Source organism: Carcharhinus amblyrhynchos, chromosome 20, assembly GCF_965287045.1.
Source record: "Carcharhinus amblyrhynchos chromosome 20, sCarAmb.v2.hapA, whole genome shotgun sequence".
In the NCBI taxonomy this organism is placed as follows: domain Eukaryota; kingdom Metazoa; phylum Chordata; class Chondrichthyes; order Carcharhiniformes; family Carcharhinidae; genus Carcharhinus; species Carcharhinus amblyrhynchos.
This window is the reverse complement of record NC_137343.1, coordinates 14,491,337-14,508,236: the sequence shown is the minus strand read 5'-3', so window position 1 is coordinate 14,508,236 and position 16,900 is coordinate 14,491,337. Positions and strand designations below refer to the sequence as shown.

The window sequence follows — 16,900 nt, the reverse complement described above, 5'->3', positions numbered from 1 at the left end:
TCAGAAGCAGGAAATTGGCAAGAGAAACTAAAAATCTTTTGAGGCCACTTTTAAATTTTTTTGGGTGAGGGGTAGCAGGGAGAGGGGGTCAGAGGAATTTTGTTGTCATTAAAATATCAGCAGCAAACAGAACATTTTTCCTCTTGTTTCTTTTCCTGATGTCAGATCTTGCATTCTGATCAGGTGTATCATGGGTTAGATTCAGAGTACAGCTCTCCAGGTCTGCTTATAAATATAGGGATAAGTAACTTCTGCTGAGTTATAATGGCATTTTCATTTCAACATTAGTTACTTTTGAGGCTTCAGTGACTCAGAACAATACTTAGTATTGAATATTATGGGTTTAGTGAGAGGAGAGTTTCAACTCAAGTGCTAGAGACAAAAAGAAAAAAAAAATTACATTAGATGCTCAGGAAATCACTAAAAGCCTTTATATATTCCAAAATATAGACTGATTGGGAAAAAATGAAAACACCATATCTCTTTGCTTAATATACTATTTCTCTTGCTCAAGACATCAATGAGAGTTTAATTTAGGTAGCACATTAAAATCAAAAAGGCTCAATCATACTGAGGAAATGTCTACACTATACAAATGACATAATTGAAAATGGCTGCAAAAGCATTGCAAGGTAAAGGATGATATTTAAAAACAGAATAAACAAGGGCCAAGAGAAAGAACAGAGAGCAACAAACTGAATAAGAAATTGCAAATTTGTACATCTTTATACAATTCTCAGTAGTTTTCAATATTTCATTTCTCGTTTCAATATCAGTTGCTCTTCATATGCAGTTGCTTTGCATATTTATCAAAAATAATTATTTCTAAAAATTGGATCTGGGAAAGTGGGGTGATCTTAACATGATCATAAAAAGAAATTCTGGGGGAAAAAAGCTTAGAAAGGGTATAATCTTTACTCACTTATCGGCAAACATTGGGGGTGAGTCAGCCCGCATGGACTGCAAGTCTTGCATTGTATTCCATTCATTAATACAACTTTGCTCTGAGTTAATGCAACTCTCATAGTAACTGGTCCAAGTCAAAGCAATTCCTGATGGATAGTAATTGTACCTACGCGCTATCTCGCAGGACTTGTGCAGAATTTGTAGTGCTGACCTACAAAACACAAATAATGAATGTTTTAAGTCTTTCATCTCCATAACTGTACAGACATGTGTTATTCAGGTCATCTTTATTGATATCTGACTTAGAAAATAAATCTTACTATTCATGTCTCCTTTGAAAATGTAACAGTTAAAGACTTTTGATTCCTTTGGAATTTGTGCTATTGATGTTTTCTTTGTGTTTACCTAAACTGCAAAAGCCTTTGACAAGCTGAGTTAAGTTACTAAACGTAAGAGGATGAGGGGAGGGGATTAATATCAACAAAGCCATTCATTGGCTTTTGGGTGCTTTGGCAATTGTGTGATTGCATCAAAATTAATTTGCCTCTTTCAATGTTCTAATTAAATAGTGATTTGCTAGTTCCCTTGATAAGGTTGCCAGTATGTAATGCCTGAACAAAAAACAAATAGAAACAAGGATTTTAAAGTTAATTACAGACCAGAATTCTTCAGCTGTTCACACCCTGCTGCTGTTGCCAGCAAGGATGGAGAATCTGTCACCCAGCCAAATCTCTACTTAGTGCAGCAGGACTAGAGATTCCCACTGATGTGAATGACCGGAGAATCCTGCCCATAGTTTGTTCTAATTTATATATATGAATGTATACAGTGCTAATTTTTCTTTTGAGGTGCAAGGGATATTTTGACCGTTGAAGTTCATCTGTTGAATATACTAACTCTCCTATCAAGGCATCCATTACATCTTGAATGAATTAAGATCTTTTCTTATATTGTCTTGTGACATCATTCCAAACATTTATCACTCAACTTAATAAGCTTTTCATGATGCATTTCTCCAAATTTACCTTTTCTTTTAGATGGAGGACATACTGTATCTGAAGAAATTCAAATAGAGGTAGTTACAACTAAGTTTTAGTGGGCATTATGTTCAGATTCACTGATATAGAACCATAGAATATTACAGCACAGAAACAGACCTTTTGACCCTTCTTGGCTGTGCCGAACCATTTTTCTGCCTAGTCCCACTGACCTGCACCTGGACCATATCCCTCCACACCCCTCTCATCCATGTATCTGTCCAAGCTTTTCTTAAATGATAAAAGTGAGCCCACATTTACCACTTCATCTGGCAGTTAATTCCACACTCCCACCACTCTGTGTGAAGAACCCTCCCCTAATATTCCCTTTAAACCATTCCCCCTTCACCCTTAACCCATGTCCTCTAGTTTTTTTTCTCCCCTAGCCTCAGTGGAAAAAGCCTGCTTGCATTCACTATTTATATCCATAATAATATTATACACCTCTATCAAATCTCGCCTCATTCTTCTACACTCCAGGGAATAAAGTCCCAACCTATTCAACCTTACTTTAACTCAGTTTCTCAAGTCCCGGCAACATCCTTGTAAACCTTCTCTGCACTCTTTCAGCCTTATTAGTATCCTTCCTGCAATTAGGTGACCAAAACTGCACACAATACTCTAAATTTGGTCTCACCAACGTCTTATACAATCTCACCATAACATTCCAACTCTTGTACTCAATACTTTGATTTATAAAGGCCAATGTACCAAAGCACTCTTTACAACCCTAACTACCTGTGACGTCACTTTTAGGGAATTATGTACTCCCAGATCCCTCTGTTCTACTACGCTATTCAGTGTCCTACCATTTACCTTGTATATTCTACCTTGGTTTGTCCTTCCAAAGTGCAATACCTCACACTTGTCTGCATTAAACTCCATACTGCCATTTTTCAGCCCATTTTTCTAGCTGGTCCAAATCCCTTCGCAAGCTTTGAAAACCTTCCTCACTGTCCACTACACCTCCAACCTTTGTATCATCAGCAAATTTGCTGATCCAATTTACCACATTATCATCCAGATCATTGATAAGCAACAATGGACCCAGCACTGATCCCTGTGACACACCACTAGTCACAGGCCTCCATGCAGAGAAGCGATCCTCCACTACCACTCTCTGGCTTCTTCCACTGAGTCAATGTCTAACCCAATTTATTACTTCTCCATGTATACCTAGCAACTGAACCTTCCTAACTAACCCCCCATGCAGGACCTTGTCAAAGGCCTTACTGATGTCCATATAGACAACATCCACTGCCTTCCCTTCATCCACTTTCCTGGTAATCTCCTCAAAAAACTCAAATAGATTGGTCAAACATGACCTACCATGCACAAAGCCATGTTGATTCTCCCTAATTATTCTCTGTCCATTCAAGTATTTGTAGATACTTGTAGATATAGACAAATATTTGTAGATATAGATACCACCAATAGGTGTACATTACCATCTTATCTAGTACAAACCAGAATTATACTGTAATGTAATCAGAGTTAAATATTGAGCTGCAGCAAATCAGCTGTGAAGAGAGACAAATGTATGAAATCAGCATATGCTGTACTGCAAAGCTGAGATCCCGTTCGCATATGGTGGGTGGGTGGGTGGGTGTGGGGGCGGGGGCGGGGGGGCGCAGGTGCATAGTGGTATATGGGTGGTACGGTGGCACAGTGGTTTGCACCGCTTCTCACAGGGACCCTGGTTCAATTCCAGCCTCAGGTCACTATGTGGAGTTTGCACATTCTTCCCATGTCAGCATGGGTTTCCTCCCACACACCAAAGATGTACAGGTTAGGTGGACTGACCATGTTAGATTAACCCTAGTGTCAGGGGGATTAGCAGGGTAAATATGGGGGTTTATGGGAATAAGGCCTGGGTGGGATTGCGCTAGGTGCAGATTCGATGGGTGGAATGGCCTCCTTCTGCATTGTAGGGATTCTATGATATTATAAGCACCCATTATCACTGCTAAACTCCACATCCTACAACTCAACCTCTTTCCTGGTCTTAGACAATAAGACATAGGAGCAGAATTAGGCACTCGGCCCTTCGAGTCTACTCTGCCAATCAATCATGGCTGATATTTTTCTCATCCCCATTCTCCTGTCTTTTCCCCAAAACCCCTGGTCCTTATACTAATCAAGAATCTATCTATCTATCTCTGTCTTAAAGACACTCAATGACCTGGTCTCCACAGCCTTCTGCAGCAGGGAGTTCCACAGATTCACCACTTCCTGGCTGAAAAAATTCCTCCTCACCTATTTTAAAGGATCATCCCTTTAGTCTGAGGTTGTGCCCTCTGGTTCTAGTTTTTCCTACTAATGGAAACATCCTTTCCACGTCCACACTATCCAGGCCTCACAGTATCCTATAAATTTCAATAAGTTCCCCCCTCATCTTTCTAAACTCCAATGAGTACAGACTCTCATTCCTCATACAACAAGCTCTTCATTCCAGGGACCATTCTTGTGAACCTCCTTAGGACCCTTTCCAACGCCAGCACATCCTTCCTTAGATACTAGGCTCAAAACCGCTCTCAATTCTCCAAATGGAGTCTGACCAGAGCCTTATACAGCCTCAGAAGTACATCCCTGCTCTTGTATTCTAGCCCTCTCAACATGAATGCTAACATTGCATTTGCCTTCCTCACTGGCGAATTAACTTGTACGTTAACCGTAAGAGAATCTTGAACAAGGACTCCCAAGTCCCTTTGTGCTTCTGATTTCCTAAGCATTTCCCCATTTAGAAAAAAATAGTCTATGCTTCACTTTATTTGACTGATCTTCAAATATATGTATCATCTTCCACTTGTCTAACTGTACTATACAATCTCCACTCCAGAAACTCATCTTTCTATCATTATATTGCTACAATTTTCAATTTATATTTAAAATCATTTTCTCTAGCTACTTCTTCCACTTGTTCAAAGGATCCTTCAAAACCTCACTGAATCTGGTTTTTAGCTCCCCTTAATCTATCCCTTTTGCAGCTTGATGTCATCTACTCCCTTATAAAGTGCTTTGACATAGTTCTGATTTTAGGTTCACTATATAAAAACAATTTTCTACTTGTCAGCATTCGTCTTATCTTCCCATCCTCAAACCAAAGTCCATGCTAGCTTTTAATAGTCAGGTTGATCCAGTCATGGATCAACATTCAGTTACAGTATTAAGGTATTTCCTTGGTTTGCCTCCTAGGATATATTTCTTAGTAATTATTCTGTTCCTGTAAGTAACATCAGTTTGGTGAAATGGTCACTAAAGAAAGTTTCATCCAATTTACAATCATAATAATTATGATATCAATGGGGGTCTTTTTCTCATACTCCAGATGTCCATATTCGAAGACAGACCAATCATTCTACCAAATGAGTCAGTCATTAAACCAGCAATTGGGAATACTTACCACATGGCTTGTACCGAAACAGGCTTGAATATGTGAACACGATCCACTGTACTCACACTGAATCCACTGAAGCAAAAGAAAATTGCCACATAAAACTATCCTGATATCAACTTCTTATTTAAAATACCAGTCAATATTCTTAAAAGTGCAATTTCAGAATTCAGTACTGTGAACAAACTTATTCCTAAACATGTTCAATATTACCAGTCTATTTCACTAGTGGATTTAGAGAAAAATGTCCTTTCTTCAGTTGTACTCTGGAGATTTGAAGGCACCCCAAAGGATTTAATTCTTTAGCCTTGTTGAGTATACCTGCTAGCCACCATTTTTGTTTTGTTTGCTGTGTGTGAAGCAAAATGTCTTTCAGTAAGAACAAATTCTAAAAGGGCTTGTGGATAATATACACATAGGAAAAAGAGGCACAAAAGGATACATTCCTCCCCCTATATGTGGGTAGGTAAATTTTATGCTGCCAGATAGACCCTCTGGAAAGGGACAGGAGATAAGCTACAATACTGGAGGAATGGAGCAGAAAAGCTTAAGCTCTAGCTTCCATTTGAGAACTGAACTGGCAGAGGCTTGGCTTGATTGCAGGTAAGATAATATGGGAATTACACAATAGCTGTGAAAGGAAAAGACTTGATAATGTTTCAAGCAAATCAATTTAATCAAAAGTGAGTTTCTGCTTAGTTGGATGGCACGTGTAAAAGATTAAAAGCAGAATAAGTGTTTTAATCACGGAATAAGCAATGATATGTGTACTTTGTGACACTGTGGAGTCCTTCCATAAGAACATAAGAAATAGGAGCAGGAGTAGGCCATCTAGCCCTTTGAGCCTGCCCCGCCATTCAATAAGATCATGGCTGATCTGTCATGGCTCAGTTCCACATTCCCGCCCTCTCCCCATAACCCTTAATCCCCTCTCTTATCAAAAACCCATCAACCCGCGTCTTAAAAATATTTAGCGAGGTAGCCTCCACCACTTCAACGGGCAGAGAATTCCAGAGATTCACCACCCTTTGAGTGAAGAAGTTCCTCCTCAACTCTGTTCTAAACCACCCCCCCTTTATCTTGAGGCTGTGCCCCCTAGTCCTACTATCCTTTCTGAGCGGGAAGAGTCTCTCCACCTCTATCCTATCCATCCCATTCATCATCTTATACGTATTATTCCATGTTATCCATTCAGTTCTTTTTGTCTTGTGCCTCTTCTGACCTCCAAATCGTTGTTTCTGAAGTTCCCAAAAATCAATCTCTAGCCCCATTCTTTATTTCATCTACGTGCTTCCCCTTGTCGATATAATTTGTGAACGTGGAGGTAGTTTTGGACTCTACTAAAATGTGAATATTAATTGCCAGTTACAATGCTTAAAGTTATGTACTGAACCCAGGCCAAATACTGAAGGGAAGTCTATATTGCACGTATCCCATACTATTTCTGATTTAAACATCCTCAATACAATCACAGGGTAAAATACAAATGCTCCAGGCTAGCATTTCTCTCCTTTACCTCAATTGTTATTTTAAAAAATACATACTATTTTATAAATTGCATTAGAACCTTGAAGTCTTACCAAGGTTGTTAAAATAATATTTTGGGCATTTCAGGAACTTTTTTTTTAAAACTTGCAGAATTGTTTATTGAGACATTTATTAGCAAAAGCAACTTAAAATGTAATTGATATTCATGAATTCCTCTGTCAATTCTTTGGAAACCTTGCATTTTATTCATTACGTGAGAAGTACACTATAAAACAACATTGACTAACTTTTTTCACTTTGTTAAAACTTATTAAAAAGTAGTCTTATAAAGTTTGAAAATGTTCAGTAGACCAAGTTTTTGAATGAATATCGTGGTAGGGGTTTATCCAGTGTTAGCTGATTCCAGAATTTAATTGATACGACGCAGAATTTCACTGAAACTAAGCATTGCTAAGTTAAATTAAAACCACTGGGAAAATTTCAATGTTGGAAATTACGAGCTTTGTACGTTCCCTTAAACTCCTTAAAATTGTGATATGCACTGTATTGTGCGTAAAAACTGGTTGGCTAAACATTTAAACATAAAATTATAAGCCAAAGACACTGAGATAAGCGTTATATTGTATTAAGGATTATACTATATTAATAGTTATGATTTTAGCTATTTCTATTTTTGCTTGCTTAATTATGAAGAAGCAATCCAGCTCCTTACCCATCTCCATCCAAGTGAATCTTTGTGTCACTCCACAGTGGAAGAGTCATTCCTATAGTACATGTATTACTAGGGAGAATAAAAGGTCATCATTAAAATATGATCAGTTTACTAACATGTCTGTTTTATGAAGGAACATCTGACAACTTAGAGCAACAAACAATCTTAATGCAAATTGCAGAGACTAAGTGATTGTGTGGAGTTTGCACATTCTCCCCATGTCTGTATGGGTTTCCTCCAGTTGCTCCAGGTTTGGTTGACTGGCCATGCTGAATTGCCTCTTAGTATCCCGAGATGCATAGTTTAGAGGGAGTAGCAGGTAAATATGTGGGGTTACAGGGATAGGGCCTAGGTAGGATTGTTGTCAGTACAGACTTGAGGGCTTCTAAGACTCAAATAAACTACAGAATTAAAAACACCTCTGATGACAAAGTGCAAGGTGCAAGCCAGATTAAATTGGTTCTATGTTAATAAGTGAATGATAGATTGAGTTTACTAAACAAAAAACTTGGTGGCTTCTTTTCCTGTTTTCCCATGAGACTTTTGTATCAAATGTATTCAAAGAAATAGACCATAATGAAGATCTACAATTCCCTTATCCACCAATTCTATTTATTTGACAGGAAGTCCATGGTGTCTGTTCTGATGCTTAGCTTAGCTAGATGAATCCGAAACTAACCACACTATGCATGGTCCCACAGTTCTGTATTTTGTCTGCTTTGAAATGTATAAAACGATTCCTTAAAAACACAATGGTCTCCAACTCTGGTGAAACATTCCATGCTCCAACAATCCTTCGTAAACAGATTTTACTTAATCTCTCTCTCTGGGTCAATTTTAAATTACAAGCCATCGTCACTGAATCTCCAGCCAAAGGAAATCGTTTTCCCATTCATGCTGTTTCAGTGAATACAGTGTCAGAATCTTACTTTCCTCATAACCAGCATTTCTTATTCCTGATATGATCTAATCAAAATATTAAAATACTTTGATACAAGGAGCTGAAAATTCATTTTTGGTTCCCATTATCTAAAATTTCTTCTCTTCCTTTATCCCCTCCGCACAAACAGTAAGCAAACCATATACCTCTCTTTGCTTGCGAAGTCAATTCCCAAAAGAACATTCTCCTCTGTATCTTGGTGTCCATTAGTATAGACAACTACCATGTATCGGATTCGATCAGCAGACATGCTTTCCAGACGTACAGCCTGTGGAGGTAAACCAGTTCCAAAGAGGTTCCAAAAATAATTTGGCTTCCTGATTAAAACATATTAATCCTATTGTTGTTCATCTGTTCAGGAAATTTTTGTAAACTGCTACTCACTAAGAAAGAAAATGCAGAAAAGTGATAGATTTTGGTAGGAAGAATGAAGAGGGGCAGTGTAAAATAAAGCATACAATTAAATGAGATGCAGAGCAAGTTAACATGTACAAATCATCGAAGGTGGCAGGCCACATGGAGAAAGCAGATAAAAAGGCAGATGCGATCTTAAATTTTATAAATACAAGTATAAAGGGCATAAGTAAGGAAGTCATGATGAATCTTAATAAAATACAGGTCTGGCCTCAAATGGAGTAGTGTGTCCAATTTGGGGTACCCCACTTTAGGAAGAATTGAGAGAGGATGCAGAGATTTACAAGGCTTATAATAGGGATGAGGGACCTCAGCTATGTGGATAAATTGGAGAAGATGGGGCTGTTGTCCATACAGAAGAGAAAATTGAGAGGCAAGTTGATAAAAGTGTTCAAAATAATGAGTCCAGACAGAGTAGGTAGAGAGAAACTGTTCCCATTGGCAGAAGGATCAAGAATGAGGGGACAGTGATAGAAGGTGAAAGGTGACATGGGAAAAAGGTAACATGAGGAAAAGCTTTTTTAAGCAGCAAGTGCTTTGAACCTGGAATGCACTGCCTGAGAGTGTGAGTGGAAGCTACGAGAGGACACAGGTTTAAGGTGATGGGGAGTAGGTACAGAGGAGATGTCAGGGGTAAGTTTTTCACTCAGTGGGCGGTGGGTGAATGGAATCGGCTGCCGTTGGTGGTGGTGGAGGAGGCAAATTCGATATGGTCTTTTAAGAGACTTCTGGATGAATACGTGGGACTTCATAGGATTGAGGGTTACAGGTAAGCCTAGTAGGTAGGGATACGATGGGCACAACTTGGGGGCCAAAGGGCCTGTTTGTGCTGTAGTTTTTCTATGTTCTCTATGTTCAAATTCAAACTTGGCTTTTAAAAGAGAACCGGATAAGTGCCTGAAGAAAAACAGATTACAGGACTATGGGGAAAAGGCTTGGGAATGCGATAAGCTGATTTGCTCTTGCAGAGAGCAGACACAGATAAAACCGGCTGAATGGCTTCCTTCTATGTTGCAACCATTCCATGTTTACATGCCTGGTAATATAAGGTTGGAACAGGATCAACATTTATTGGTAAATTGTATTCAGATACCAGCGTAAAAGATCTTAGGAGATGTTTAGATTAACCACCTGGCTTGTCTCATTAAAATGGGACACAGGCACATTGATCAATCACGAGGACAGGAACTTATTACAGTCAGCTTCAAACAAATTTGTATGCTAATACTGATGGTCCTACTTGGAAGGTAACAGGAACTTCAGTGCTTTGTGGCAATAAGCAGTACTGAATTAAATACATGAAGCTTGAGCCCTGTGCACAGGATGTTCCCAATCATCACCAACATGGATTGCAGTAACTTGTTACTGAGCATTGTGATGTTTTCACACAGCAGTCACCCCATTCACCAAAGAAAAGTTAGGACAGTGTCTTGTTTCTCTTACCAACTTTATCCTGTCTTCAGGGCGGAGGTGGTTGATCATCACTTGAAGATGTAGCTGTAGATCTCCTGAAGTTAACAAAAAATAATTTTGTTGAAGAAGGATACTGGCTTTAAATGTTTTAATCTTTCATTTCAAATTGGCTTTTAGTGAGTGTTTAGAAAGAACAGTTACAAAAGTATGCTACAGGACATTTGTTTATTAGTGGACTACACTATGAAATACTGATGCGGAACATGCACATGACACTCTAAGTTGTGTTGTGTCATGCAGAATTATCTCAATGTGGAAATAAGCAGAATAAAAATCATGGAAAGGGAAGCACAACCCAAAACATTCAAATAATGATAGAAATCAATCAGATGCATGTAGAGGAGTAAAAATCAGTATTCTCAGTTTATTTCAGATATTATCTGCTATCAAGAAAGAAAAAGTTCAACAATTTTCATCTTTGCTCCTCGTGGTGCATTCTGCGCATCTCATGGAAGGGCAAAAATCATGATTGTGCTAGTCCTCTCAAAGCCACGTCTCCCAAAGATGTTGGCTGTTATCACAGAGAGGCTGGCTGGACAATGATGCGTACTAAGGATTTTCTGTATGCCAAGGTAGCCAGAGTCAAAAGATCAGGTGGACATCCTAAGTTCCACTTCAAACATGCTTGCAAACGTGAAATGAAAACTCTAGACATCAAATATTGCATTTGGGAGACACAAGCTGAAGGCAGAGGAAGATGGCAGCAACATCCGTGAGTTGGCTTGTGTCACCACAAAGATCAACCCCAGCTTGGCAACAATTCTTGATCATTGATCTCTCTGTGAAGAGCTGCAAGAAGACTAAAAGCTTTCAGCTTCTCTTTCAACACTTTATCAAGATGTATTGGTGATTTTTGTTTGTATCTTAAGCGAACATAATTTTATCCCTGGTATTGGAGAAATCTGATGCATTCTCCTTTGGGAGCTTCAGCTCATCTTGTGATTTGTTTCAAATTAGACATCAAAGTATGAAGGAAATGGACAAACATTTCCTTCATATGTTTGTCCATTGCCTGCTAAGAGGAGAGGCTGGAGAAACTTGTTTGTTCTCACTGTAATGCGGAGGTTGAGGGGTGACCTGATAGAAGTCTACAAGATTATGAGAGGCATGGACAGAGTGAAGAATCAGAAGCTTTTTCCCGCAGAGTGGAAGAGTCAATTACTAGGGGGCATTGGTTTAAGGGGCAAGGTTTAAAAAGGAGATGTTTGAGGCAAGGTTTTTGTACAGAGCTTGGTGGGTGCCTGGAGCTTGCTGCTGGGGAAGGTAGTGGAAGCAAATACAACAGTCACTTTTAAGGGGCGTCTTGACAAATACATGAATAGGATGGGAATGGAGGGATATGATCCCCGGAAGGGTAGGGGGTTTTAGCTCAGTTGGGCAGCATGGTTGATACAGGCTAGAAGGGCCCATTCCTATGCTGTAATTTTCTTTGTTCTTTAGCTCAAAGACAATAAGTTTAAATGTGTGTGAATTGTCATCTCCTGAACTCCTCAAAGACATTCATACATAATCTAATTATTTAGGTGGGTATGGAGGACCAATCTTTTTAACTGAATCACTTTGGACAACGGACCCCAGCTGAGAAGAAAGCCCCACCAACCACTTTAATCTGATCACATTAAACATTGGACCTGGCATGAGCTTGTCTGACCATGTTTGGTAACTGGCTGGTTTGCAAAGGAAAATTGTATGACAGTGAGCTAACCCTCTGTGTGTTATGAAATGCCATGTTTGTTGCCACCGCAACAGCAGGAAACACATTTAGCTGACATGCAGTCGCACTGCTAGTGATGTTACTGCTAGCCACAGGTAGCTGTCTGGATCAAAGAGTAGGACCATTCATAATATCAAGTAATGTAAAGATATTTAAATAGGTGCAGCATTAATAATTTTTTTTTTCTTTTCACCATGATTAAGGATTGCAGACTTCACAGAATATTGGACCCCCCCCCAAAAAAAATCAGTTCAAAATCCTGGGATCAGGTTTGTAACTTGATCACTGCCCTTCTCAATGCCTCACTGGCCATCCTGCTCCCCCCCTCTCCTTTGCGGCTCCTATACCCTCACTGTCTACAGACAATGAGCATAGTGGCGAGCGAAGAGGCCAAATGATAGAGTGGACGGCTGGACAACATGGCAAATGGAGGGGCAAGTAATGAGGTGAGCGGAGGGAAATTGCTATTAGAATTCCTTCAAATTAAAAGGAAAATGTTACATATTAAAATGTTCACTCCCATTTCAAAATATATATTTTGCAGCTTACTGTAGAAGTACACTACCAGCTGATAATGGATGAAGAAACCTACTTTTGGAGCAGAACTTTATCATTTTTTGATTGTGCCAACTCAAGCAGGAAGAGTAGTTTGTAGCCCATTGTCTCTCGCCCCCATATTTTTTGACACTTAGTCAAAAGATTCTGGAGGGGGGAGTGGGTCTCATGACATCAAACTCTGCCCTGCCAGCAACCTTGGCTTTCAGGACATTGCTATCCCCCAGACAATGCCTGGAGATGATTTTCTATCCCTGGGGAATGTACTTACCTGTGTGACCAGATAGGGATTGTTTGCTAGGTTCCTGTTCGTCAAAAGCTGTTATTAAGCCCCACCAACCTGATATCACACTGGCACATGGGGTCAGAGAATCCTGGCTTTGCCCTTATGATAGCTGATTGCAGCCAGGCTAGTATAGTTATATAATTGTCTCCAGTACATTTATGCTGGGGAAGGCAGAGATAATTTCATAACCAATGTCTTCAGATACACTGCATGAATAAACATTGCCAGGCATTACAATTTATCCTGAACTCAAATGTCAAAGCCCCTGTGAATTACAATCATCATTAGTGATATCATGTTTGTCTTTCTGCTCCACAAGCTCAATTTTATCTCCATTTTTCAACAGACATTATTCAAACAAAGGTTTTTTAAATGGTGTTTTAATTTCACGAACCACAGAATTTTCATGAGTTGTGATGAGCATTGCTCCCTTTTTAACCACTTTTGCAGGTAGAGAGAAGAAAATATTCACAATATTTGTAAAAATGTGTAATAAGAAACAACATTTGACAATTAGTCTTTTAAATTAAATGTTTGGATAATAGGAAATAATTTTGTATATCATATACTAGATTATTCATTTTCTGTTTCCAAGATAGAAATATGGAATGAGAGTCATAAAATATTGGTTAGAAACCCTGCAGTGCTAAATAATGAAAACAGAACCAAGTAGCTCTCACCCATCATTTTCAGCAGGATAAACATCTTAGTAATTCAACAAGTCTAACAGATTTATGTCAACATTTTAAATAGAGGCATCAGGATCGCAATAAAATCTGCCAGAAAACAGAATAATGCAACAAATGGGATGACTATTCCATTTGTCTTTAGCTGCTCTTTAACAAGTTTGAAAGTTTAGGTTATTGATCAGCTACCTGAAACTTAACTAAAGCAGCCAAAAATACCTAAGCAGATCTGAGGCTGGGTATTGTGCAGCAAGTAAATCTGCCAGAAGTATAAATTTCTGATCAATTCATTTAAGTCAGAATCACAAGTTTAAATAATGATAATGCAGAAGTACTGAATCTTCTCAGGACTTCCTTCTGCACTGGCCAAGGTTTCTGGCACTTCAAAAGGAAATTACAATTTTCCACTTCTGTTTTGAATGCTACAATTTTTTTAAAGAAATTGTTCCATAATATTTTGAGAATATTTAATCAGTGTTATTGTTGTGAAAAATATTCTGTGCATTTGCGATCATGATACATTTTTTACTCCTCTTTCTAGTCAACTGCTTTATGATACAGTTATCTATGCCTTCCTTCTTTAATGCTTCTCCTCGTTCATCTAGCTCTATGTTCCATACCTACATATCCAAAGTAAGAAGTCTCACAACACCAGGTTAAAGTCCAACAGGTTTATTTGGTAGCACAAGCCACAAGCTTTTGAAGTGCTGCCCCTTCATCAGGTAAGTGGGAGTTCTATTCACAAACAGGGCATATAAAGACACAAACTCAATTTACAAAATAATGGTTGGAATACGAGTCTTTACAGGCAATCAAGTCTTAAAGGTACAGAAATGCGAGTAGAGAGAGGGTTAAACATAGGTTAAAGAGATGTGTATTGTCTCCAGCCAGGGCAGTTAGTGAGATTTTGCAAGCCCAGGCAAGTCGTGGGGGTTACAGATAGTGTGACATGGACCCAAGATCCCGGTCCTCAAGTGTGTGGAACTTGGCTATCAAACTCTGCTCAGCGACTCTGCATTGTCATGTGTCGTGAAAGCCGCCTTGGAGAAGGCTTACCCGAATATCACAGACCGAATGTCTGTGACCGCTGAAGTGTTCCCCAACAGGAAGAGAACGCTCTTGCCTGGTAATTGTCGAGCGGTGTTCATTCATCCATTGTTGTAGTGTCTGCATAGTCTCCTCAATGTACCATGCCTCAGGACATCGTTTCCTGCAATGTATCAGGTAGACAACGTTGGCTGAGTTGAAAGTGTATGTACCGTGTGCCTGGTGGATGGTGCTCTCACATGAGATGATGGCATTTGTGTCGATGATCTGGCATGTCTTGCAGAGATTGCTGTGACAGGATTGTGTGGTGTCATGGTCACTGTTCTCCTGAAGGCTGGGTAGTTTGCTGCGGACAATGGTCTGAAGTTGTGCAGTTGTTTGAAGGCAAGAAGTGGGGGTGTGGTGATGGCCTTGGCGAGATGTTCGTCCTCATCAATGACATGTTGAAGGCTCTGAAGATGTCGTAGCTTCTCTGCTCCAGGGAAGTACTGGACGACAAAGGGTACTCTGTCAGCCGTGTCCCGTTTGTCTTCTGAGGAGGTCGGTGCGGTTTTTTGCTGTGGCGCGTCGGAACCGTCAATGAGTCAAGCACCACATCCTGTCCTTATGAGGGCATCTTTCAGCATCTGGAGGTGTCTGTTGCGGTCCTCCTCATCTGAGCAGATCCTGTGTATACGGAGGGTTTGTCTGTAAGGGATGGCTTCTTCAATGTGTTTAAGGTGGAAGCTGGAGAAGTGGAGCATCGTGAGGTTATCTGTGCATCCCAGAATACTCCAGGATGTGGCCCTAGAAATAGTGGATGCATTGGTGATCATTTTCCAGCATTCTATAGACTCTGGAAGACTTCCAGTGAATTGGAAGGTAAAGTAATCCTACCTTTTAAAAAAGGAGGGAGAAAGCAGGGAATTATAGACCAGCTAGTGGTGGGGAAAATGCTGGGGTCAATTATTAGGGATGTAATAACTGAGCATTTGGGATGTAATAACTGAGTGATGGGATCGGTCCAAGTCAGCATGGATTCACAAAAGGGAAATCATGCCTGACAAATCTTCTGGAATTTTTTGAGGATGTGACAAGTAGAGTGGGCAAGGGTGAACCAGTTGATATTGTGTATCTGGACTTTCAAAAGGCTTTTGACAAGGTCTTACACAAGAGATTAATGAGCAAAATTAAAGTTCATGGTATTGGGGGCAATGTATTGACGTGGACAGAGAATTGGTTGGCAGACAGGAAGCGGGTAGTGGGAATAAACAGGTCATTTTCAGGCAGTGACTAGTGGGGTATCACAGGGTTCAGTGCTGGGACTCCAGCTATTCATAGTAGACAATGATTTGGAAGAAGAAATTGAAATGCAATACCTACAAATTTGCAGATGACACTGGGTGGCAGTATGTGCTGTCAGAAGGCTGCAGGGTGACTTGGACAGACTGGCTGAGTGAGCAAATACTTGGTAAATGTAATATAATGTGGATAAATGTGAAGTTATCCACTTTAGTGGCAAAAATGGGAAGGAAATTATCTGAATGGTGGCAGTTTAGAAAAAGGGGAATGCAATGTGATCTGGTGGAACAGTCATTGAAGGTTGGTATGCAGGAACAGCAGGCAGTGAGGAAAGCTAATGGCATGCTGGCCTTCATAGCAAGAGGATTTGAGCAGAGGAGTAATAACCTTGGTGAGGCCACATCATGAGTACTGTGTGCAGTACTGGTCTCTTAGTCTGAGGAAGGACATTCTTGCTATGGAGGAAGTCCAGCCTCAAGGTTCACCAGGTTGATTCCTCAAATGGCAGGACTGACATGTGAAGACAGACTAGATTGACTGGGCTTGTACTCACTGGAGTTTAGAAGAGTGACAGGGGATCTCACAGAAACATAAAATCTTGATGGGACTGGACAGATTCCATGAAGGAAGAATATTCCTGATGTTGGGAAAGTGCAGAACTAAGAATCACAGTCTAAGAATAAGGGGTAAGCCATTTAAGACTGACATAAGGAAGAACTTCTTCACTCAGAGTTGTGAACCTGTGGAATTCTCTACTGCAAAAAGTTGTTGGGGCCAATTTGTTAGATATGTTCAAGGAGGAGCTGGACATGGTCTTTGTGGCTAAAGGGATCAAAGGGGATGGAGTGAAAGCTGGAGTGGGAACTGCATGATCAACCATGATCATATTGAATGGTGGTGCAGGCTTGAAGGGCCAAATGGCCTACTCCTGCATCTATTTTCTATGTTTCTATGTTAAACTCCACTT

At 39.8% G+C, this 16,900-nt stretch overlaps 1 protein-coding gene across 1 annotated transcript in view; it reads right to left on the bottom strand.

The window, feature by feature from the left end:
• LOC145355770 (protein phosphatase Slingshot homolog 1-like) overlaps window positions 1–16,900 on the bottom strand; it is an 86,498-nt gene that overhangs the window by 31,833 nt on the left and 37,765 nt on the right. The window contains exons 4-8 of the mRNA XM_080208125.1: window positions 10,335–10,399; window positions 8,624–8,745; window positions 7,538–7,606; window positions 5,347–5,412; window positions 923–1,117 (exon numbers count right to left, since the gene is read on the bottom strand). Coding sequence (XP_080064251.1) covers window positions 923–1,117; window positions 5,347–5,412; window positions 7,538–7,606; window positions 8,624–8,745; window positions 10,335–10,399 — 517 coding nt within the window. The remainder of the gene's footprint in view (window positions 1–922; window positions 1,118–5,346; window positions 5,413–7,537; window positions 7,607–8,623; window positions 8,746–10,334; window positions 10,400–16,900) is intronic.